The sequence below is a fragment of the Neovison vison genome, chromosome 13, assembly GCF_020171115.1.
Source record: "Neovison vison isolate M4711 chromosome 13, ASM_NN_V1, whole genome shotgun sequence".
Lineage (NCBI taxonomy): Eukaryota > Metazoa > Chordata > Mammalia > Carnivora > Mustelidae > Neogale > Neogale vison.
The window spans coordinates 36,299,477-36,324,038 of record NC_058103.1 but is presented as its reverse complement, the minus strand read 5'-3'; the positions used below and the strand labels follow the sequence as shown (position 1 = coordinate 36,324,038).

Here is a 24,562-nt window from a genome sequence, read left to right as displayed (position 1 = left end):
GCTGCAAAATGAGAACACAGTCTGTAAGTGGGACTAAAAAGAGGTTTTGTTTATGATCAAGTCACATTAATTTATTTGTCATGATAAAATACATGAAATTCACTGCTTTCATTCCAAATAGAGGATACTAAACTTTCTAAAATAATGTTTCTGAAGCAAACTCAAAGTCTGTAAGGTAGAAGAGCTCAGCCATATAACACGCACTGTTCACCAGAGTCTCCCAGATTCGCCATGTGTTACTTGTTCTTGGAAGATTTCTTCACTGGGTCTTTTTTATTGCACACGTTTTTGAAATCCAGTTTCTTTGAAAGGAGTTTAAGTTGCTATCTGATCTAGTCTGACTAAATGACTTTATTTGGCACCAAACAGAAGAGTTGGTGGCAGCTCATGTCCAGTGTGTTGGAGCAGTGTCTCCTAAGTAACCGAGTGTGGCACACGGAAACAACAGATTCTTCCAGGTCTCGAAGACAAACATCAGTCTGTGATTCCTTGCATTTAAGATACCCAAACTTGGGACTGTATAATCTTACCAGTTTTCAAAAAGTCCAACCATACAAACATGGAAGTATAGCAGAGAATAATCAGTTCTAGATTTCACTCTTAGGAATTCAAAAATTAATTATAATAAAATACCACAGAGCTACATTTAGTTTAAAACATACAAAGACACAAATTACATTATAAAAACTCTCCATGTGTCTTATTTACCTCAATTACTACTAAAAAATGACACACTTATCAAGGATCTGGGTTACAACAGTAAGAATTGGCCTGTGCAGATAAACATTAATGGAATTGTACCATTTTCCAGAGCCTCTTTTTCCATGATTAATATGTATTTCCTTCTGTTTAAAGTGAGGCCTTTCCGTTAGGAATTACTTCCAATAATGAATTACTATGTTATTATCCCCACTCTTATTTCTTGTCCCCATTTACTTTCTAGATGATCTACATCAAAGTAATGAAAATGATATTTTCTCCTTTGCTTTTGTTCCTCTTCCCATATGTAAAGAATATGTTTGGGGGAACTTTCCATGAGGCTGAAATTGGCAGGATTTATTCCATATAATGCCAAAGAACTAATATCCTTCTTCCTAAAGGCTAAAGAGAAGTACTGGCAGTTAAACTACAGTAGAAAAGGAATTCCAGCAACATTACTGCTTCCAAAATATTTCTAAAAAATAAGATTTGTGTCAATTAATTATTAAGTATTAAATAATATATGACTGCTTCTAAGACATTCTAGAGTTTACAGGTTGGAATCCTGAAGTTATTAAGTTTAGCTATAGAACACATGTAGTTTTCCTTATATGGTTGCTTTTTGTTAAGAAAAACCAAGAGAACTTAACACTTCTTTTTTGTTTTGTTAGAGAAGGGTATAGAGGGGCAGAGGGATAGGGAGAAAATCTTAAGCGGGTTCCATGCCCAGCACAGAGCCCAACATGGGACTTTATCCCAGGACCCAGAGATCATAACCTGAGCTAAAATTAAGAGTGGGACACTTAACTGACTGAGCCACCCAGGTGCCCCAAACTTCACAAAATTTTAATACAAATCCTCACAACGCGCCTGTAAGGTAGGTATTACTTATAACCACTTTACAAATGGGAAATCAGAAAAAAAGAGCATGAAATAATGATCTCAAGAGACATAAATCAAGAAATTTTGTTTTTGTATAAGGCAGACTGCACTTAGGAGTTCTAGAGTTGTGACAATATGCTAATAGCAACAAATACTGAAAAAAGTCTGGTGCTCGCTTCGGCAGCACATATACTAAAATTGGAATGATACAGAGAAGATTAGCATGGCCCCTCTGCAAGGATAACACGAAAAAAGTCTGTTTTTCTTCAGAAGACAACTATATGGAGGATCTGGAAAGAAGGGAAAATTCTAAGATGATCCAAGAAGAAAATGTCTGTTTAGTATTTGCCTAATATACTGATTAAGGTGTATAAAGCATTTCCTGTTTGAAGAGCTTGGTAATCATTATGCAAACTGTATTATATAGTTAAAATTATAGCTCCATTTTGCAGACGACATGGTCAAAACTACAGGTTTTAGCTGCAAGAACCTTTTTTATATAAAATAAGATTTTCTTAGTAAGGAATCATGTCTTAAAAAAATACATGCAGGGCACAGCATTCATTAATCATAGTTATTTAAAAAATATGTCGAATGATGAAAAAAATTAAACTGGGGTCAGTCCCCACAGCACTATTCACTGGTTCTCTGGAACCCACCTCTTGGGACTATTTTTTCTATAAAATGAAATTAACATTTTTCCACTTCCCTAAAACAGAGAGACTATTATGAAGACTAAGGAAAGGGGCGCCTGGGAGGCTCAGTGGGTTAAGCATCTGCTTTCTGCTCAGGTCATGATCCCAGGATCCTGGGATGGAGCCCCACATTGGGCTCTCCGCTCAGCAGGGAGTTTGATAGTCCCTCTTCCTCTGACCCTCCCTCCACTCATGCTCCCTCTCTCTAAAAAAGAAAATCTTTAAAAAAAAGAAAGAAAGAAAGAAAGAAAGAAAAGGCTAAAGAAAGAACATTTGCTTTGAATTTCTAATATCAAAAGGAACTATATGAATGAGAATAAAAATACAGTTAACCGTTATGTTCTTAACACCCAACAAATGGAGATATATTTCAGCTTTGAATTAATGTTGTCTGCCATGGCTAATCAACCATAGCAAAACTCTTAGAATTTCTCCAGACCCTGCCCTACACTGCTGCCCTACTCCTCAACTCATACATACCCTAAATCCACCCTTTAGCTACACATTTCTTGTGTCAAGGACCAACGACTGGGCAAGAAAGAAAGAAAGAACAGAGAAGATAGAAATCAGAAAAATTGTTCTCCTGAGAAAAGTAAAACTTTACTTGAAGAAGGCTAGGGAATATATATAGTCTAAAATACATGAAATCAATGTTAATATTTGTGTTCATCTTATGAGATGGAATTGTTGAGGGAAGTGTAAATTTGAATAAATTGCTTGAACGACTAAAGATTAGACGAAGTTCTCACCCCAAGGAGCAACACATTTGTTTTTAACCACTCCCAGTATAACTGATCCTGTATCAGCAGCAACACATCTCAGTCTTGACCCCAGGAAGCCTTAGTCGTTTGTCTGAGGCGGAAACTCAACTACCTTAAACAATGCCCACTGGTTTCTTCATTCAGCTTTCAAGAAAAACTTATCGTTTCATAATTGACCTAAGAACCTTACTGTTTAGCCACAGAAAACCTTTGTGCCCTTCGAATGAGCTAGCTTAGTCTTTGAGCTCCCTTCTGACTAAACCCTGACACTGTCAGGAGATGTCCTCAGAAGGATGCCATCATAAAGGAGCTCAGAGTTTCTGCATACACTTAATTTCTAAGCCTCACAAACCAGATCTATTAACATATCTATGAGGCTTTGAACAGGGCAGCATACCCAAAAGATGAGGCTGTTTCAAAGCTTCTCTCTTTTGTTATTCTGGATTATCTAATCTTTTAAATTTAAATGTTTCAGAAACAGTTTAGATCTATTCTTTGTGGAGAAGTTTGACCAGCTACTCCCAGTCACAGAAAGCAGAAATCTATCGTTTAGTCCATCAGTTTTAATTTTTCCGATGTTATAGCTTTGTAAGTTTCACTGCTATAAAAGGGAGCTAAGTTTATTCACAAAGGAAAAGCTATCATGGATTTCAGACATAGTTCTAGGACATTGACTGTATCTACTGCTAGTTTTATGGATTAGGAAAAAATGAAAACTGTGTCATTGAAAAAACGACTTTTTCAAGTGATATGTAGGAAAATTAACATCAACTCGAGCAGCCTAGAAAATCCTTGGACATTGAGAGTAGAAAGGTAATTTATATTTTATCATTTTCCTCTTTAACACTGATGTAAATTTCTGGTCATAAAAAAAAATCTCAAATTATTCTTAGGGTCTATAAGAATGCTCTAAATTAAGGTAACAACACTGGGTGTTAGTCAGTGTAGATCTATCTGAATCTGTCTCCACATTTATCTATCTATGTATCTTCCTATTTCTCTCTGTAGGACTTTGTTTTAATGTCTGAATCCTCTGCCTTCCTCTCTTTTTACTAGAATATTTTTTATTAAAAATGAGGTATGTTCAATGTAAAAAAAACTTATAAAGCCATGTAAGATGCTGCAGAGCTAATAAGTAAAAAGTGATTTTAAAGCTACTTTTATTATAGCTATGCCTTAAAACAAAATCTGTATACATTATAACATATAGTTATGCATTAAAATAACTTTAACTTCCTATATGGCCAAAAATATTTTTAAATAGTCTTCATAGTGGCGTATTCATGTGAAAAATTAGCCAAAACTGATAGTCTAGAATATTCTTTAAAAAATATTTCATTTACTTCATTTTCAATTTGGTTTTACTGATTCTACAACTTAAACATTCTATAAATATTAACTCTAAAGTTCCATAGTTTCTACATGGACTTCAGATTTCTGAACTGTGATTTATGATTGTTCATAACTCTACTTGAAGGTTACCTTTTAATAGCCATATGTATCTTACAATAAGAAGACCTAATATATACAACCTTAAAACTGTGGATCAATGGCAAGGAAAAAGGTTAATAGAAGTTGGGAGGAAAATAATTTATGAATAAAAATGCTTATGAATTTTCTTTTTCAGAATGGATATAAAAATCGTGAAGGAGAAACTGCTACTCCACAAGAATAGTGTCCACATTTTCTTGTGGGAGCTCTGATTCTAAGGCACAAGATGAATCTAATTGTTCTTGTGACAAGCGAGAACTTTTCAGGGGGACATCAGACCAGCTGTCACAATATGGCTGAAACCTCTGGGCCAACGCATTGCCAAACCTTTGGCATCGGTTATATCTGTACGATTTACCTTTGTGCATATACATGTGTTCTAGCAATTGGCTTTTTCGGAGAAATTTATGACCACAAATGGAACAGCTAATTTTTCTTTTCCTTGAAAAAGAAAAATTACAGTTTAATTCTACTGGCTCTGTGTCTTTGGAGATCAAAGACACTTGACTGATCTGCAGGGGCTCTGTGGCCCCCTGGTTTGAGTGGTCAGGCTCCTGCTCATTCTCCTTGACAATGAAGGAGCTGAGCCTGCGGCATTCAAGAGCCTCACTATTTTCATTAAGTGGATGCACTTCACCAAGGTCATTGCTTTCCAGAATGGAAGCAGGGACACCAAACGGGAGGGATCCAGACACATGGGTATGGAGATGTTGCCTTAGGTTACCTCGGGAATCAAAACGTTCCCCACAGTAATGGCATAAGTGTACTTTGATACTGCTTTCGGTGAAAGTGGGACCTGTCCCCTCTGATGAGGGTGAGGCGTGGCTCTGGGAGATCACAGATTCTGGGTCACATCTCTCCTGCTTGATGGACACTGGGGGCTTCTGGTGCTCCTCCAAGGCCTGGGCGGCAGGATGGGCCCTCGGCTGCTCTGCAGTGCCATCATCCAGCCCAATAGCGAGAGAGAGCTGCAACTGGGGGTGGTCACCCTGGACAGCAGCTCTGTTGCCACCGTTGTTGGAAGGAGCTTCTTTGACCTCCAGCCCTGGTTTGACAGCTGTTTTTTGGGTCGTTGAGATCTGAATGCCATACAAATTTGAGGACTGCACAGTCTCTGGTGAGAACACTTGATTCATTTCTGTTGCAATGTGAGAAAGGTAGTCGGCGTGAAGAAATCGAATCCCTTCCTCCAAACGACCGTGATCCACAATCTGTTTTGGCCCTTTCCCCGTGTACATAATGTGCAACAAATAGCTGAATATGTCAGGTTGGATGTCAGTTGGTTGTATTTTTATGCATTCACTGTTAAAAACAAAAAACAGACCCACACAAGATAAAATGACCAGTTGGCCTTTTAGTTAGCAGCATACAGCCATAGGCTAATGCAATTTCTTCCTAAGAAGCTCAGACTTAGCAATCTGCCTTGATAAAATATAGCAACAGATAATCAGACATTCACAGCACACCAGCTTTATGGCCCAGCAACAAGTCTTCATGTATTCGACCTACAGGCAAAAGTTAAGAAATACACACAGATATTCTGATTAATTCAACATTCAGTGACTCCGAAGTGGTATGCACTATAGTAGGTGCCAGGGAGGAGAAACCTGATGAAGAAAACAGAAACCTTCCTCTTAAGGAACCTAACAGTCTTTTGCGTACACAACCGAAAGAACTGAAAACACAGACCCACCAGACACCTGGACACCAATGTTCATCACAGCATTATTCACATTAGCCAAAAGGTGGAAACAACCCCAAGCATCCATCAATAGACGAATGGATAAGCGAATTGTGGCATATACAGACAGTGGCAAATTATTCAGCCAAAGAAAGCAATGATGTTCTGAATGATGTTACAGTATGGGTGAATCTGGAAAACGTTTGGTAAGTGAAATAAGCCAGACACAAAAGGACAAATTTTGTATGATGCCACTTATAAAAAATATCTAGGATAGGCAAATTCAGAGAGACAGAAAGTAGATTAGAGTTTACCAGGAGCTTGGGGTGAGGTGGGGAGATGGGGAGTTATTGCTTAATGGGTACAGAGTTGATGTTTAGGGTGATGCAAAGTTTTGGAAATGTCAAGTGGTGATGGTTGCACAACACTGTGAATGTACCTAATGCCAGGGAACTGTATGATTAAAATGGTTAAAATGGCAAATTTTATGTTGTCTATATTTTACCAAAATAAAAAATATTTAAAATGTTAAAAGAATCCATTAAAATTGGTAATATTTGGAACTTAAGTTACACTAACCTTATTTTGGCTTCCAAATTATAGTAATGTATCTACTCTTTAAATCACAACTGAATATAGGTACAACTGAAAAACTTCAAAATAACCCAAGCTCAATTTTTAAACATGAATCTACAATTCAGATAATAGAAATAACAGCATAACAAGAAATCAGGAAACACCCTGCAAAATTAGGATAAAGAGAACCTGAGGGGAGTGTTGGGAGGAACAACAGCCCAGTCAATGGACTTATTTTCCCTGAAGCCAATGTTCCTGTCTGCTTCAGAATGCACAGGGTGTCACATGCTGGCAAGCCATTTCTTTAGTCCCCATATCTCAGGATTCCCTCTCGGGTTTCACTCTTAGCTCTCACCCACCCACTTCCAGGGTCTATGTGAGGGGTTTTATATATCAGCACAGAGCTGTTAACTGAGGATTTTTAGTTGTTCAACAGAGATAACACAGAGCCAGGCCTGACACCTTTGTATCTCTTGGATTTAGTTTAGCATGGTGCCTGGCACATGAACAGGTTTTTGGGAGCTGAACCAACTCCTAGCTCTTAGACAAGACTGAGGTGAAGGCACTGTTTCTAATCCAGTTTCTACGTTGACACTACCCATAACATATCTCCCACTCCAACCTCCTCCCCACTTTGTGCCATGCATTCCAACCATTCTGGTCTACTCTGTTTCCTGAATGTACTAGCCCAGTTCATGTCTGCCTATGTTTCCATACACTTTTTCCCTCTGCCTGCAATGCACCTTCTTGCATTCCTTTACAATATCTGAAAAAAATTCCTCCTGATCCTTCAAGATCCAGGGCTTCTGTAAAGCCTATTCCAACCTCCTCAAAATAGGGCTACTGACACTCCACTCTACCTTATATAACACTTTTATTATAGACGTATCACATTAATTATTGATAACGATAGCTGACAGTGCAAAGCTCTGTTCTAAGCATTTTAATATTATTAATCCATTTAATCTCAACACCATTGGGTAAGTATACATGCTATGCCAGTGTTTGACAGAGAAGGAAACTGAGACACAGGCAGATCAGTTACATCGCAATTGTCTTCTTTACATGTGTTCTCTATTGAATGAACTCCTTGAGGACAGTGAGCATCCTAGCCTGTTGCTGGGGTCTAACATAGGGCTGAGACGTAAGTACCCAACAAATATTTAAAAGGATGAAGGGAAATGAAAATGTGTAATTGAGGCTAGACTTCTTTAAGTTTTTCATGAAAGGTCTTTAAAAAAAACAACAACAACAGAGAATTCTATCACCTTCAACCTAGGAAGGATTAAAGCTATTCTCTAAGAGCTCAGAATCTGAATATGACGTCCCTGCCCACTCCCTACATACCTGTCATGCTGGGATAACCCACATTCAAAAAATCAAAACACTTTCTGAAAAAAGTATTTGAAATAAGTGTCTTTTGAACTGTGATATGGAATATAAGGTGTGCAGAATTATGACATTACACCCTTGCTATGAAAGTATTATAGAAAAGATAGCAACAATGTAATGAGTCAGAACATAGATCTAAGCACAGATCTGCATTTGAGGATCACTTACTAGCTGTATAATCCTGGATGGGCCAATTCCTTGACCCAGGCTCAGCTTCCTTTTCTCTAAAATAGTATGGGTAATAGTAGAATGTACATTAGGTAAATACTTAGTGCTTGGGTACGGGATAAGCCTTCAATAAATTTTAACTATACTATTGTTTTCATTTTTACCTTCCACCATGGATCCTACATACTGAGATGAATTACTGGATGTGAAAAAAAAAATACATATTTTTTTCTTAAGGTGACCCCATAATAAAGAGTCCCCCAAATGATGTTATAATAAGGCTTAGCTATATCACATTAAAAACTCTTCAGATTTACAAAACCATATCCTTACCTTGTTTGGTGAATAAATATCATCTTGAAATAGTTAGAAAAAGCAGCAAGCACTGCTCTGTGGGCTTTGAAGTAAACATCTCCAATGGCAACTGTGCAATCACACAGAAAACCAAATTCTCGCTGCATGTTCAGCTGCTGTAGAAGAACAAGGCTATGGCTAGCTGTGTCCATTGTGGCTCTGAGAAAAAGGACAATTTTTTTTTTTTAAACAAAATTAGCTACAGTTCACACAAACCTACAGAGTACAAAGAGGCCTAAATTTAAATGAGATTATTCAATAGTTTTTAATACTGTTAATTTCACCCCAAACCTAGCTAACATTAAACCCCCCATTATAAAAATATCAATTCTGTGGGGCGCCTGGGTGGCTCAGTGGGTTAAGCTGCTGCCTTCGGCTCAGGTCATGATCTCAGGGTCCTGGGATTGAGTCCCGCATTGGGCTCTCTGCTCAGCAGGGAGCCTGCTTCCCTCTCTCTCTCTCTGCCTGCCTCTCTGCCTACTTGTGATCTCTATCTGTCAAATAAATAAATAAAATCTTTAAAAAAAGTTCTGCTAAAACTGTAACATATGGTCTTTTTCATCTGGTAAGAAGATAGTTTGGTATGAGTGACACAGAAGCAAAAAGAAGGCCTGTCCTTTTTTTTTTTTTTTTTTTAAATCAATGTGACCATGTTTCTAGCCCTGTTTCCTCAAGAGAAAATGGGAATGAGATATGGACCCCTTCCTTAGAGCTATTATGAGTGAAGTTACGTGAAAGGCACCTTGTAATGGAAACTGCTACTCAAATGTTAGCTCTAACTGTTCATATCAGACCACTGCCTTGGCTGGGCTAGAGCAGTCATTGCTCCGTAGGGATCCTCTGTGTGCTCCGGCAACATGGGCCTCCTAACTATCTTACAATATGTTTGGGAAATGTATCAGTCACAATATGTGCAGGAGCCCTTAAAACAGATTATCAAGCCACATCCCCTGATTTACATATGAGGCCCGGGGACCCAATGGAAAGAGCCTAAACCCTGATATTAAGTGGATTCAGACACATACAATCACGTATGAGGAAAAACATGCAGACGAATTCTAGCAGAGAAGTCTACTGTGAGCAGCAAGGGCATTCAAGAGTGCCAAGAGTTCCAGGCAGATGGGAGGCTCTGCTTCAACCCCAACTGTGCGGACAGCCCTGGTGCCTTAAGGAGAAGGCAGCTGTGGTATAAAGGGCATCACTGGCCAGCTGGGAGATCTTCTCTAAAAGAGCAGCTTCTGAAAAAAGAGAATGAGGTTTTCTCACTAGCCAGAGACCAAAGTCTTAAAGAGGTCAGTGATGAGACTGTGGGGTTGCCTGTCTGGAGATTGGCCGCAGCTTGGGCAGCAGACAGCTGAGTGATCAATAATATAATAAAACCAGCTAACACTTATAGTGCCTCCTGTGTATCAGGCACTTTTCACTATAGTTCTCAATATCACTATACAAGAAAGGGATAGTCAATGCAGCTACATATGAAGAAACTGAATCAGTACAAAGAATTAATTTATTCAAGTCACACTGCCAGTAAGTGGCAGAGCAGGGGATTCAAACCTGGACACTGGGCTCCAGAACCCAAATGTCCTCCCTTTCCACCTCCCGGAGAGAACACGATCCACAAACTGGAGATGCCTAGCGAATGGTCAGGTTCTACATCAAGATACCTCAGGAAGCCGCAAGAATGTCTGAAAAGAGGAATTAGGGAGAAACCCAGATTTCCTGCTGCTTAATTTGCTTACACAAATCTAATACAGAAACACAGTTATTAATGAATAAAGTCTAGGCTATAACTGGTAAACAAAAAAGTAATTATTATTGATATAAGGCTAAATCTATTTTTATTAAAACTATATATTTAATGTACTGATATGAAATAATCTCCAAGATATATTAAGTAAAAAACGCAAAGCATAAAATCATACAGAGAAGACTACTATTTATGCAAAAGAGGGTGGAGTGGTTATTTTATTTTTAAAAGATTTTACTTATTTATTTATTTTATAGTAAGAGAGACAGCAGAAGAGGGAACACAAGCAGGGGGAGTGGGAGAGGGAGAAGCAGGCTTCCCATCAAGCAGGGAGCCTGATGTGGGGCTGGATCCCAGGACCCTGGGATCACAACCTGAGCTGAAGGCAGCTACCCAACAACTAAGACACCCAGGTGCCCCTGGAGTGGTTATTTTAGGTGGCAGAGAAATTTATACAGAAATATATTCTTGTTTATGTACATATTTTGGAAAGGTTCAAAGAAATGAGTAAAATGTTTACTTCTGGGAGGGAAACAGGGAGCAGGGTGGGGGAATTGTACTGTTTAAATTTAAATCCTTTTTTTTTCTTTTTGAGAGAGAGAAAGAGTACAAGTGAGCTGGGGGGTGGGGAGCAGAAGAGGGAGTGAATCTTAAGCAGACTCCATGCTGAGCGTGGAACCTGATGTGGGGCTCCACCTCACAACCCTGAGATCATGACCTGAGCTGAAATCAGGAGTCGGACACTTAACTAACTGAGCCACCCAGGCATCCCAAACTTAAATATTTTTGTCTATTTCAAAAAAAAAAAAAATTAAATATTTTTATTGAAGTTTAACATCACAAGTACATTCCAACATGTATTCCTTTTCCCCTCATTTTTAAAAATTAGGAGTTATTTCAGATAGACAAATAGGTACAGAGCCAAGGAGACAAACACACAACCAGCCAGCCATCTCTCCCTCATTTTAATTACCCATTTTACCTTGCCTCCAAAGCTAATCACCATCCAGACTTTGGGGTTTATGACTGTCTTGTAACATTATCATGTTCTTACTGCATCTTACGTATCCCTTAAGGAGGTATAGTATTATTTTGCATGTTTTAAAATTTTATATAAATAATACTTTATATTATTATAAATAATACTTTGCTTTTAATTCTATTCATACATTACTTTTTAAAATTCTACTTGCTCAAACATTAATCTTCTCCCAAACCTCCCCAGTTAAAAAATAAATAAAAACAAAAACCTTATTCCTTACCATCTCATTTTAAAAGCCTTTAAGCAATGATGAAATAAGAGGGAACAAGATATCAGAATCTACAGAGACCTGAACATAAACGAAACTCCAAATTGTAAGTATTGTTCCAAAAGGCCATTTAACTAAAAGTTAATAACTGTTTATTTCTATTTGCTGCATTACCTGGATTCTAAAACATCACCAACTTATTATAGAGAGATTTAAAAACCAAAATAAAACTGTATGCTAGAGATTTCACCATGTGAAAAACATGTGTCTTAGATTCAATGAAATGGTTCAAACTGAAGTAGTTTTAAACCAGCCTTATGAACTGTTTAAGAAAAAAACCCCTCAGATCATAAACATTTTCACCAGATCTATCTATACACACACACACACACACACACACACGTGTGTGTGTGTGTGTGTGTGTGTGTGCATTAGTATAATGAACTATTGAACCACATAGAAATGAGACAGGGCACACTAAAAAGCCACATATACAAAAATCTTGTGGTTAATGGTCTATGAGTAACAGTTAAATTCTTCACTTACTGAATACATTTTTTGAAGAGAAATTTAATAAAGAAAAATTATTTGAAAGCATGCATTATACAAAGCATAGGGACAGAAGAAAAATACTTACATGCTGCAACTAAGAAGACTGCAGGCTAATATGCACCCCAATGTTTATAGCAGCAATGTCCGCAATTACCAAAACACAGGAAGAGAATAAAATCTTGCTATTTGCAATGACGTGGTTGGAGCTAGAGAGTATTATGCTAAGTGAAATAAGTCAATCAGAGAAAGACAAATACCATATGATCTCATTCATATGCGGAATCTAAGAAACAAAACAATGGACACGGGAAGGGAAGGAAAAATAAAGTAAGAGGGAAATAGAGACGGAGGCAAACCAAAAGAGGTTCTAGGGGCGCCTGGGTGGCTCAGTGGGTTAAGCCACTGCCTTCGGCTCAGGTCATGATCCCAGGGTCCTGGGATCAAGTCCCGCATCGGGCTCTCTGCTCAGCAGGGAGCCTGCTTCCTCCTCTCCCTCTCTGCCTACTTGTGATCTCTCTCTGTCAAATAAATAAATAAATTCTTTAAAAAAACAAAAACAAAAAGAGGTTCTTAACTATGGGGAAAACCAGGGTTGCTGGGGGTGGGTGGGGTAACAGGGTGATGGGCATTAAGGAGGGTGTTTGAGGGCACCTGGGTGGCTCAGTGGGTTAAGCTGCCTTCGGCTCAGGTCATGATCTCAGGGTCCTGGGATTGAGTCCCGCATTGGGCTCTCTGCTCAGCGGGGAGCCTGCTTCCCTCTCTCTCTGTGCCTGCCTCTCTGTCTACTTGTGATCTCTCTCTGTCAAATAAATAAATAAAATCTTTAAAAAAAAAAAAAAAAGGAGGGTGTTTGAAGTAATGAGCACTGGGCCTTATATGCAACTGATGACACACTGAATTCTACCTCTGCAGCTAATAATACAGTACATGTTAATTAAACTGAATTTAAATTCAAAACTTTTTAAAAGAAGATTGCAGGCTAATAGGGGAGACAAAACATAAAACATGGTAATTATGATAAAAAGTAAAAGTGGTAAATGTCATAAGAGCAGTTCAGAGAACATGCTGTCAGTGGGGAGATCAGTATCAGGTGAAAAATAAGCCATTTGAACTGAATTTAGATGAAGAGGCAGAAGGTGAACATAGCATTCCAGGCAGAAAAAAAGAGAATGAAAAAAATTACAGGGAGGAGTGTGAATATATAGGTAACTGAAGAATTCAGTTTGGCACAGAAAAAACAAAAGTGAGTGAGTAACAAGAGATGTGGTCAGCTCACACAGGGTACCGAATGTAAAACTGAAAGGTACTCCAGTTGTGTTTGTAACAAATGGTGTGAAGACATTTTTGCAGGAGGGAGCACAGCATAGTAGTTACAGCTTGGACTCTGGAATTAAACAGCTTGGAATAAAATTCCAATTCTGTCATTTAGCTGTATGATCTCGAGAAGATGCTTAATTCTTTGGTCCTTGGTTTTACTTACAGAATATGGATAATTACAGTATCTACCTCACAGGCTGTTACATGGATTTAATAAGAAAATGCATATAAGCACATAGAAATAGTGAGGCAGGCCCACAATAAGTGTTTAGTAAATACCAATTATCACCATCATCATCATCATCATCATCATCAGGCCTGTGACTCAGGGTTGCTCTAGTAGCAACACATAAAAAAAGATTAGCAAGGGAAAGTTATGGAGAAATAAAGACCAGCAAGAAGTCCACTACAATATCCAAGGGACAGTAGTGGAAATGAAGGAATACAAGAGATACACCAGACATAGAACTGACATGGTTTGGCAGCCAGACTGGATGTGGTCAGCCACAGAGGAGATAAAGTCAAAGTCAAGTCTCAGAATTCTAGCTTGGGTTATTGGAAGAATTCATTCATCCCTTCAGGTCTTATTTGCAGAGTAACTGTCATGTGGTAGGTATCAATATAACAGCAATGTTCCAGAATGCCAGCAAAGAGGCATAGAAACTGGCTTCATAAAAGAAAAAATTCATTTTGGACACAGTGAGTTCAAGGTGTTCACGCCAGCACATCTGAGTAGAAATGTTTAGTGATCAATGGAGACACTATGCAGGAAAGGGCTAGACAGGGAGAGGAGGTCCTCTGTAATTACATAGCTGAAGCCACCAGGAGTGGATGGGACTACTGAGTGAAATAAGAGGGGGGAAACAAGCTACAAATGAACACAGAAAAGACACAAGAGGAGTAATAAGGAAACTTATCAACATTGAGTGGGGGGATGGGATGGGGTTAGGTAACGGAAAGGCAAGAACCTGGGTGGGGAGTGGTCCACCTCTGGTGGAAAGTACTGCAGAGAAACATGGGGATGGGCCTATTATAAATACTCCCAAGTGTGGTGACTAAGAGATTTCTGGTGACCTCTGACAATAGTCTGGGAAAGCATCAAGAGCAAAATATCTCACTGCAAGGGAATGTTAGACGGCAGAGGCCATAAAGGGCAGGTACAGATAGGATAGGATGCTGATGATAGGGAGCTTCCGCTCAGAGAAAGACTTTCAGGCTGAAGAGGGGTGGCACCTCCAGAAGCCAGAAGGAACACAAGCACAATGTAGCAGTCAGCCATAGAGAAGAGAGAGGTTTACTTCAAACAGTGGCAAGGAGACAGCTGAGGTGAGGAGAGAATGTGAGAGTACTCTATCCATGGCTTTGATTCATACAGTATGAAGGCGGTCCACATGCTGAGGGAAGAGCTGAGTTTAGACCTTGAAAGAAACCTAGAGTAAAAATCCCTGCTGCTAATGTATAGTGATGAAGTTAAAAGATTTTATTTATTTATTTGAGAGAGAGAGAACGCAAGCAGGGGAGCAATAGGCAGAGGGAGAAGCAGACTCCCCACAGATCGGGGAGCCTGATACGGAACTCGATCCCAGGACTCTGGGATCATGACCTGAGCAGAAGGTAGAAGCTTAACTGATTGAGCCACCCGGGTGGCTCCCTATAGGCATCCCTACAGTGATGAAGTTTATATAGAACTTTCGCATCAATAATTTTTCTGTTTCAGGGGTGCCTGAGCAGATTTTAAATAAAATCTTTAAAAATAAATAAATAAAATAAAATAAAATAGATAGATGAAATCTTTAAAAAAAATTAAGGCATAAAGGGATTAAAATATTTTTTTCAGGTGAGATACTTCCTATTAAGCTGTAAGTTCACTGTCATTTTTGTTAAACTCATTCAGTGAATTTTTAATTTCAGTTATATTTCTAGTCTAAAATTTTTTTTTTAAGATTTTTATTGATTTATTTGACATAGAGAGATCACAAGCAGGCAGAGAGGCAGGCAGAGAGAGAGAGGAGGAAGCAGGCTCCCTGATGAGCAGAGAGCCCGATGCTGGACTCGATCCCAGGATCCTGAGATCATGACCTGAGCCGAAGGCAGCGGTTTAACCCACTGAGCCACCCAGGCGCCCTAGTCTAAAATTTTTATCTCATTCCTTTTTAGTTCCTATTTCTCTGCTGAGATTTCCTATTTGTTGACACATTACCACTTTATTTTTGCTTTACAATCTTAAGCAGAGTTGTAATAGCTGCTTTAAATCTCTGCCAAACCCAACCTCTGGGTCATTTTGGAGTTAATCTCCATTAATTAGGGTGATAGTTTCCTGTTTCATTTTGGACAATATCCTAGACATTGTGATTACTGTGGTAAAGACTCTAGATTCTGTAATATTCTTCCAAAAAGTACTGACAACAACTGTAACAACTTTGTTGTTACAATTAACTTGGCTGGACTTAAACTTCAAACCCTGTCTCTCTTTTGGTTTAGTTTTTTACTTGTTGGTGTGCTGTATGAAAGCTCAACATATGTATAAGTTTAGGGGTTGGCAAGAGATTCAATATGTGGGGTTCCCCCAGCATCCTTTCTAGGATTTTCCTTTTCTTTCCAGCTGTGTGGTCACTCTGAACTCTGTCCTCTTTTCTTCAAGCAAGTAAGATTACGGATTATTAACCTAAGTTTGGCCAGCTCCTCCTGTCACCAACTGGAGACTTCTCTCAGGAAAAAGCCATTAAAATCATCCACTGCTCTTCCCTTCTTCCAAGTATAGACTTCATTCCAGTTTCTGTCTGATTTCTGTCACTTTCAACTGCCATCTGGTGGTTTCTAAAGCTTTTTTTCAAGTTTATAGAGTTGACCCTTGAACCACATCAGTTTGAACTGCATGGGCCCGCTTATAAGCAGATTTTTTTTGGATAAACATAGTATAGTACTATACATGTATTTTTTATTCCTTATGATTTCCTTTCCCTTTCTTTCTTTTTTTTTTTTTTTAAAGTAAGCTCTAGGTGCAACATGGGGTTTGAACTTAACACCTGGAGATCAAGAGCCGCACACTCTACAGAGCCAGCCAGGTGCCCCTTATGATTTTCTTAATAACATTTTCTTTTTTCTAGCTTATTTTATTATAAGAATACAGTATATAATGCATGTAACATATGAATTACGTTAATTGACTGTTTATGCTATCAGTAAGGCTTCCAGTCAATAGTAGGCTGTTAGTAGTTAAACTTGGGAGGCTGGGGGTAAGTGTCAAGTTAAATGCAGATATTTGACTGTGCAGGGAGGTTGGTGGCCCTAATCCCCACGCTGTTCAAGGGTCAAATGTAGTTTCTAGTTCAGAACTGTCCCAACAGGAACTAGTCAGCCATTATTATTACCCTTCACCACTTCTAAGAAGTTCTGGCCTCAAGATCCACTTACACTCTTAAGAGCAGCATTAGGGACTGCAAAGAGCTGTTGCTTATGTGGGTTGTATTTATCAATATTTACCATATAAAAAGTGAGACATTTAAAAATGTTTAATTCGCTTTAAATAATAATAAACCCATTATATTTTAACACTTTTTTCTAAAAAATAACCACATATATTTTGTAAGTGGGAAGAGTAGCACTGTTTTCTATTTTACAGTACTCTTTAATACCACGCTTTAAAAAATACAGCTGGGTTCTTTGTTTCTGGTTCAATCTGTTGCCACAAGTAGTTTTAATTCAAGTATATTTAGAGATTTTGGCCTTTCAAAAGCAAGATCCTTGCAGATCCTGAAAAGGTTTCAGGAACCTCTGGGGGTCCTTGAGCCACACTTTGAGAATCTCTGCCCTATGCTATCTTTTTTTAAAATCCTATGAGGTAATAGAGCAGTTTTGATATTAGTTCCATTTTATGGTTGAGGAACCAAAGGCTCAGAGAAGGTGGGAGAGGTACGCAAAGTCAGACAACTAGCCATAATGGTGCTGGTAGTATTTCTGACTTTTTTTTTTTTTAAATATTTTATTTATTTATTTGACAGACAGAGATCACAAGTAGGCAGAGAAGCTGGCAGAGAGAGAGGAGGAAGCAGGCTCCCTGCTAAGCAGAGAGCCCGATGTGGGGCTCGATCCCAGGACCCTGAGATCATGACCTGAGCTGAAGGCAGAGGCTTTAAGCCACTGAGCCACCCAGGCGCCCCTCGAGTCTGACTTTTTTTTTTTTTAAAGATTTTATTTTTTATTTCTTTTATTTTATTTATTTATTTTTTTAAAGATTTTATTTGTTTATTTGACAGAGAGAGATCACAAGTAGGCAGAGAGGCAGGCAGAGAGAGAGAGAGAGAGAGAGAGGAGGAGGAAGGAGGCTCCCTGCTCAGCAGAGAGCCCAATGCGGGACTCGATCCCACGACCCTGAGATCATGACCTGAGCTAAAGGCAGAGGCTTAATCCATTGAGCCACCCAGGCGCCCCTCGAGTCTGACTTTTAACTCATCCCCTTTCTTCAAAATCCCCATCTGTAACTTTTAACATACATACCGATGGCAGATTTTGCAAATATATTGAAGCGAATAAAGGGAAACTTTCCAAATTTATAGAGTGAAACAAATTCAGATATGCTTAAAAGGAAAAAAAAAACCCACAACTTAGACACATAACAGGTTCGCTCAAACTTCTTTGTATAATAACAGACCTTTGACGTTTTAAGGCAACACAATCAGATTTTATTTGTTAAAAGAGCCAATCCATCGCAAAGTTATTAAAAACGTTTTCTTTTTTTTTTTTTAAGATTTTTTTTGTTTGAGAGAGAGAATGAGCATGAGAAGTGGGAGGGTCAGAGGAAGAAAAAGACTCCCCGCGGAGCACGGAGCACGGAGCCCAATGTGGGACTCGATCCTGGGACTCCAGGATCATGACCTTAGCCAAAGGCAGTCACTTAACCAACTGAGCCACCCAGGCATCCCTTAAAAACATTTTCTAATACAACCTACTTGGCAAATTTATTAGCTAGGTTTTTCATGTAGCCTTTGCTCATCATTTCTTTGACCATAAATATTATTTTCTCTGGTATGTGGAATAGCTAAAGCTTCCTATGCATACAGAAAGATCTCAGAAGTTTTATTTAAGAATTTTGAGTGGAGAGGCATGTGGGTACCTGCACTGGTTAAACATTTGCCTTAGGCTCAGGTCATGATCCTGGGGTCTTGGGATGGAACTCCACTGTCAGGGCTCCCTGCTCACTGGGAAGCCTGCTTCTCCCTCTCCCCACTGCTTATACTCTCATTCTCTCAAATAAATAAATAAAATCTTAAAAGAAAAGAATTTTGGGTGGAAATTTTAAGATGTGAGAAGAGATGCAAAAAATAATTTATAGAGACGAAAGCCAAAATGAAAGAGTGCTTCATCTTAAAATGCTGTATCTATTATCAAAGTGGTATTTATATATAATAATAGAATTAGTATTAATATTTAAGAGAGACTACAAAACCTTCTTTACTAACTAAATTGCAGTAACTCTGGATTAGCTCAAACTAAGTAAACTACAATAGCTTTATACCAGTATCCATTTTTGTTTAATTCAAAGTTAACTTGAAATTAACATCTTTTGGGCGCCTGGGTGGCTCAGTGGGTTAAGCCGCTGCCTTCGGCTCAGGTCATGATCTCAGGGTGTTGGGATCGAGTCCCACATCGGGCTCTCTGCTCAGCGGGAAGCCTGCTTCCTCCTCTCTCTCTCTGCCTGCCTCTCTGTCTACTTATAATCTCTGTCTGTCAAATAAACAAATAAAATCTAAAAAAAAAATCCTTTAAAAAAAAAAAAAAGAAATTAACATCTTTTGATTTTTACTTATTCAAAAAAAATCTTTTGTATTAGTTAGACTGGACTCTCAGACCTATGGTAGCCAGACCATGCCCTGGAATACATAGCTTTTCATTCTCTCAGGCTGTAGAATCTTTAATAAAAATGGGACAAGAGGACTAAGACATCTGTTCCTGTAGAAAATAAACAGTCTTAGATATTTTCTCTGTGGTTCCTACCACTGTGACTTTATTATTAAATTATCATTAAGAGAAGGAGACAGAAAAGTTGGCAGAGGAATATGTGCAGCTTTTTTGAGATACTTACTCATGGCTATAAGTACAAAGGTAAAAGCAGAAATATTCAAAGTGCCACATGATGACAGACTTTATACAATGATTTTAACTTTTTAATCATACTTTCACAGGATTATGGAGGTATAACATTTTATAACCCAGAGAAAGAATGTTTGCAGAGATCATTTTATCATGGAATAGTAGCTCTTATCACTGACTGCATTGTAAAACTTTCAGTGCAGACTGATGCCTGTGTCCTACCCTAGACCAAGCTAAACAGAATTGCTGAGAGTGAGTCTCACATCCTTTTTTATTTTTATTTTTAAATTTTTTTCAAAGATTTTATTTGTTTATTTGACAGACAGAGATCACAAGTAGACAGAGAGGTAGGCAGAGAGAGAGAGGGAGAAGCAGGCTCCCCACTGAGCAGAGAGCCCAACGCGGGGCTCGATCCCTGGACCCCAAGATCACAACCTGAGCTGAAGGCAGAGGCTTAACCCACTGAGCCACCCAGGCGCCCCTCACATCCTTTTTTAAAAAGGATGGTGGTTCTAATACGACGCCTCAGTTATGAACCACTGTGTTAGAAGGAAACCAAGGAAAATAAAGAGAATATTTCACACTGTAGAATTACAGAGAAAAAGAAGCAATTTTACAAGCTATGCTCAAAATGTGGGAATTGTACAAATTACATTAAATGAACAAAAATCAACAATTGTAATTCTAATTGTAAATTTAAACAAAAAATTATCCAGATTCTGAGAAATAAAAGTGCTCTCAAACTAGTTAATAGGACAGTGGGGGCAGAAGAGGAACATACCATTTTCAGACTTCTAAAAAAAGTATTAAGAAAAAAAGGTATTTTCTCTCATACACCATTATGCCTATTTTCATAACATCTGAAGATGATATGGAAATCTCAAGTCTGAGAATATTGAGATAAAACGTGCAGTAATTCTAAGCAGCTGCTTACGAAAATCACTGAAAATATTAGAGAAGAGGGTAAGAAGCAGACGTGGTAGATGACACAGGAAGAGCAGTTATGCTCTAGAAACCTTTATAACGGAACAGGGAAACGTTAGTTTGGGGCCTGCCTGTTGCCAGACACAGCCGGCCTACTACATCTCTAACCATCTAACCAACATATGGGATGCCTGATAAAGCCACAGCACCAGGCAAACAAGAGTGCTAACACCGATTAGTGCAAATTGCTAGTGAACCTTAAAAAAATCAGAACCCTGTAAAGGAAAATAAATGATTCTTCTTAGTCCATTAAAAAAAAGAAAAAAAAAGTGATAACTGCATTTCTGAAAGAAAAAAACAAGGTACTCAAAGGACAGAAGGAAGCTGGATAACGACAACGTGAGTACAGACCTAGAATACAGTACAAACAAGACTAATTATAACTTCTGAATATAGGTGAACCAACACTTCCTTTGCCACGGAATGCTCCACAAACACTTTATCCAGATGGCTTAATGAAGCCTTTTGCTTAAAGTGCCTCGAGTTTTTCACAAGGAACAAAAAGTCAACGTATGATTGATATGTACAGGGAAGGAACAGTTTAGAGAATTTTCAGAAACAACTTACAATAACAGAAACAATTTTTCTTCAGTTAAGATTAAAAAAAAGAAAGAAAAAAATTCCTGCGAACAAAGGGAAAGCAGATGTGTGAATAAATTCAATTACTAATCCTGAAACTGATGTTTGTTTCAAATACTTTCCTCTTCCTCTACTCTCCCCAAGCACGTTCAAGTAGTAATACCTTTCCTATCCTAGAGGGAGTAATACTGTTCTAGTTCAAATAGTTACGATTATAATGAGTAAATACTACATGCAAGGCCTTGTGCTAAGTGCTCTATGTACATTCTTTTAGTCCTCACCTTGGCTATGTTATTTTTATATCTATTTTACAGATGACATGGGCTTAGAACACACAACTAGGAGACAGTATAAAGTGGCGATCAAAAGCTAGGTATAACTCCATAACCTGCGCTGTAACTATAAATTATAGTATTTTTCTTAGCAATCTTCTCAAAAGATGGAAGTTCCCATGCAATTTGGAATAAATAAGCAGAAAGGGGGCACAGGAAGTGGTGTAGAAGTACTTTATAATTTATCAAGATAAGAGCACCTGCACTGTTTTTTTTTTAAGACAAGGAAAAAATCCTGCAATAATATAAATCCCCCCAACTCTGTTTTGGGCTTTTATTACAAAAAAGAACAAGTTTTTTCTTTAACAAGATGGTCAAGCACCACCTACGGGCCATAGTAAATAAATCACTTTGGTTCAGTGGTGGGGAGGGCATTATGCAACACTTCCCAGCATTGCCCTTGCCAGGATATTTTACAGCCAAGACTCTTGGGCCCCTCCTCCCCAGCTAGACAGCCTGGCTCCTGCGCATTCCCCTCAGGAGATAGGGTGGAAGCATACAGCTCCATTTTCTAAGGCAAAGAGGGCAGCTGAAAGTCCTGCTCAGCCTCTCTGGGCAACCACAGGCGCCAATAAATCAGCCACAGGCGATTCTCTCATCCCTTTCCCGGCTTGAAGTGGTAGCAAGATAAAATGCAAAAGAGCACTGACTGGACTTGGGAGATAAGTGATCTAGCCTTGAATTCTACTGCAAATGACAGCATCGCAGAAGCCAGGTAAATCTCTGTTTCCTAGTTTGTAACATAGAGACAATACCACCTCCCTTTTTGTCAAGTACTCAGAATTCATCTATGAAAGTGGCTAGCCACTGCAGGTGCTCAATAAACAGCCAACAACTGGAGCAGAATCCATCTCCACTACCTCCAAATAAGACATTCAGGGAAGGGCTGGGCAAAAAGGTAGAGCAAGTCATTTGAGGCCCCTCCCTGCTTTGTTACTGACCATTCCTTCCAGGTTCCACTCTTTCCTGATAACCTCCCAGCCATCAGAACTAATCTATTCCAAGTGCTATCCCCGTATACTGCTCGCTCTTAAGGAACTGATTCCTGATACCGGATAGTTTACGCTTAATCGAAACATACCTAGATTGCTCAAGGAACTTTGATGCCTTAACCTAAGGAAGTAACCAGTGCTGCAAATGTTGGTTATTCTTACAGAGAATAGGGCTGAATTTTGGAGAAGATGGGGAAGATGGCCTTTGAGCCCCCAAATACATCATAGGCAATCTATTCCACCTAAAGACAATGCCAACCCCATTACTTAAAATACCAGAGCCAACACACAACGGCCAAGCCTTGTTTCTCAATAATCTGAATCAAGCCAAGTATAATCACCTCTGGCAGACTGTCTCTACAGTGAGTGGGTTAAACTGGCACTGTGCTCCTGGTGTGGTAACCAAGGCCTCGAGCCCTGGAGTCCAGTTACTCAAAAGGTGTGTAGGGCTTCAGTCAAGCTACACGTTCGTTAGGCCCAGTGTCTTCATCTGTAAAACAGATGGATGAACTGGATTTCCTGTAAGGCCCCTTTCAGCTTTAAAATCTGTCATCCCAAAGTGTACTTTACACACTTGACAAAATCCTGCGCGAATCAACCGTTTTGTCAAAAAAAAAAACTTGAGTCTCAAAAGATTGAATGCGAAATGTAATTTCCTGGGGGGAAATGGGCGTTACTGAATCAAACACCATAGCTGCTGTCAAATTCCAAGTACAGCTCTAAGTGCTGTCAAAGTAGCTTGGTTTCTCCAAATAACGAGTGCTAGGGAAGCAGTGAACGATCCGGCAAACTTTAAAAAGAAAAACTGGATTTACTCAGAGTGAGATTAACATAATCTGAAAAAAAGGAAAGAAATGAATTATGGAGGAGGAGGAACTTCCTGCCCTAGAAACGGGGTAATCACAAACGGGGGTGGGGAAGGGAGAGGACAGTGGCCGCAGCGTCTCTCAGCTTGCACCAAGAGACCCGCCCACTTGCAAGAAGGGTTCGCGCGGCCGCCCGGGGAACGCCGCGGGCCCGTCGGGGGTTCCCGCGCGGGGTCAGGCCCCTGTAGCCACCTTCTGCGGGCAGCGAGAGGCGGCTCTGGGCATTCTCCGCCCAGTGCTCACTCGCGGTTGCCATTTTCCTCCTGCGCCCTGATTGACATGTCAAACGGACCAAAACACCCCTCGCCCCAGCTACTTGCATCTGTCCCGCGACCGGCGCAGCTGCAGGCCGCCGCCCCGGGCGGCTCGAGGCGGGAGGGACTGAGCCCGGAGCAGCCCACAGGGGCCGGGCCGCGTCGCTTACCCAGACGCCGCCGCGGCGGCCAGCCGGCTCCTCCGTGCGGGAGGGGCGGCTCCCGCGCCGCGCACGTCACGCGGCGGCGCCGGCTCACGCACCCTGCGGCCCGCTCTCGCGCGGCTTCCCGCGCCGGCCGCCCCGCGATGGGCCCACGTGACCGCGCGCCTGGTAGCCGGGGAACGAGGGGCGCGGGGGTTGAAGTGTGCGTGCGTGCGTACGTGCGCGCCCTCCCGCCTACTCTAGTGGCCAGGCGGGGGTCGGCCCGCGCTCGGGGTACCTCCGCCACGGTCCTCAGTCGTGACTCTGTAGGCGGAAGCGTGGAGACGAGCCTGAGCGTCACAGGCTCCCCACACACAACCGCGTGACCCGGGGACTTTCCCCAGGGCGTGCAAAAGCACAGCAGTGCCTCACTTCGGGGGTGGGGGTGGGGAAGGATGCGCCCGCGTGTTCGCGGGGAGAGGGGTGGGGGCGCGGGGCCAAGGAGGCTGAGCCGCTGGAGCCTAGGAGGGGAGGCGGGCTGGGTGGGGTGGGGCATGGCGGGGGAAGTGACTCAAGGCCAGAGGCGGACAGGCCTATGGCAGGCAGAGTGGGGGGAGCGCGTGGAATGGGCGACCCCGGACCGCCTGGCGGCGCACGGGACGAGGCGAGGGTGCTGGAGCCCCCACAACGTCAGGGACGAACTGAGAGGGAAGGCTCGGCTGCCAAGCCCTCTGGGGCAGGGGTCTGACATCTGGAC

General features: G+C 40.4%; 1 protein-coding gene and 1 pseudogene across 5 annotated transcripts; one reads left to right on the top strand and one right to left on the bottom strand.

Moving 5' to 3' along the window:
- Positions 1-1,749: 1,749 nt before the first annotated feature.
- Positions 1,750-1,848, top strand: LOC122894886 (annotated as a pseudogene).
- A 2,332-nt stretch (positions 1,849-4,180) lies between these two features.
- On the bottom strand, positions 4,181-24,138 carry ZBTB25 (zinc finger and BTB domain containing 25). 5 transcript variants are annotated; one of them, XM_044231202.1, is made up of 3 exons: positions 24,104-24,138; positions 8,679-8,858; positions 4,181-5,830 (listed from the first exon to the last, which is right to left on the bottom strand). In XM_044231202.1, exons 2-3 carry the CDS (start codon positions 8,849-8,851, stop codon positions 4,696-4,698), a joined length of 1,308 nt encoding a protein of 435 aa, XP_044087137.1. In that variant the 5' UTR covers positions 8,852-8,858; positions 24,104-24,138; the 3' UTR covers positions 4,181-4,695. The 5 variants fall into 5 exon arrangements, with proteins under 5 accessions (XP_044087137.1, XP_044087134.1, XP_044087136.1 ...); XM_044231199.1 differs by lacking the exon at positions 24,104-24,138 and adding an exon at positions 23,833-23,914; XM_044231201.1 differs by lacking the exon at positions 24,104-24,138 and adding an exon at positions 23,729-23,791.
- Positions 24,139-24,562: the final 424 nt, after the last annotated feature.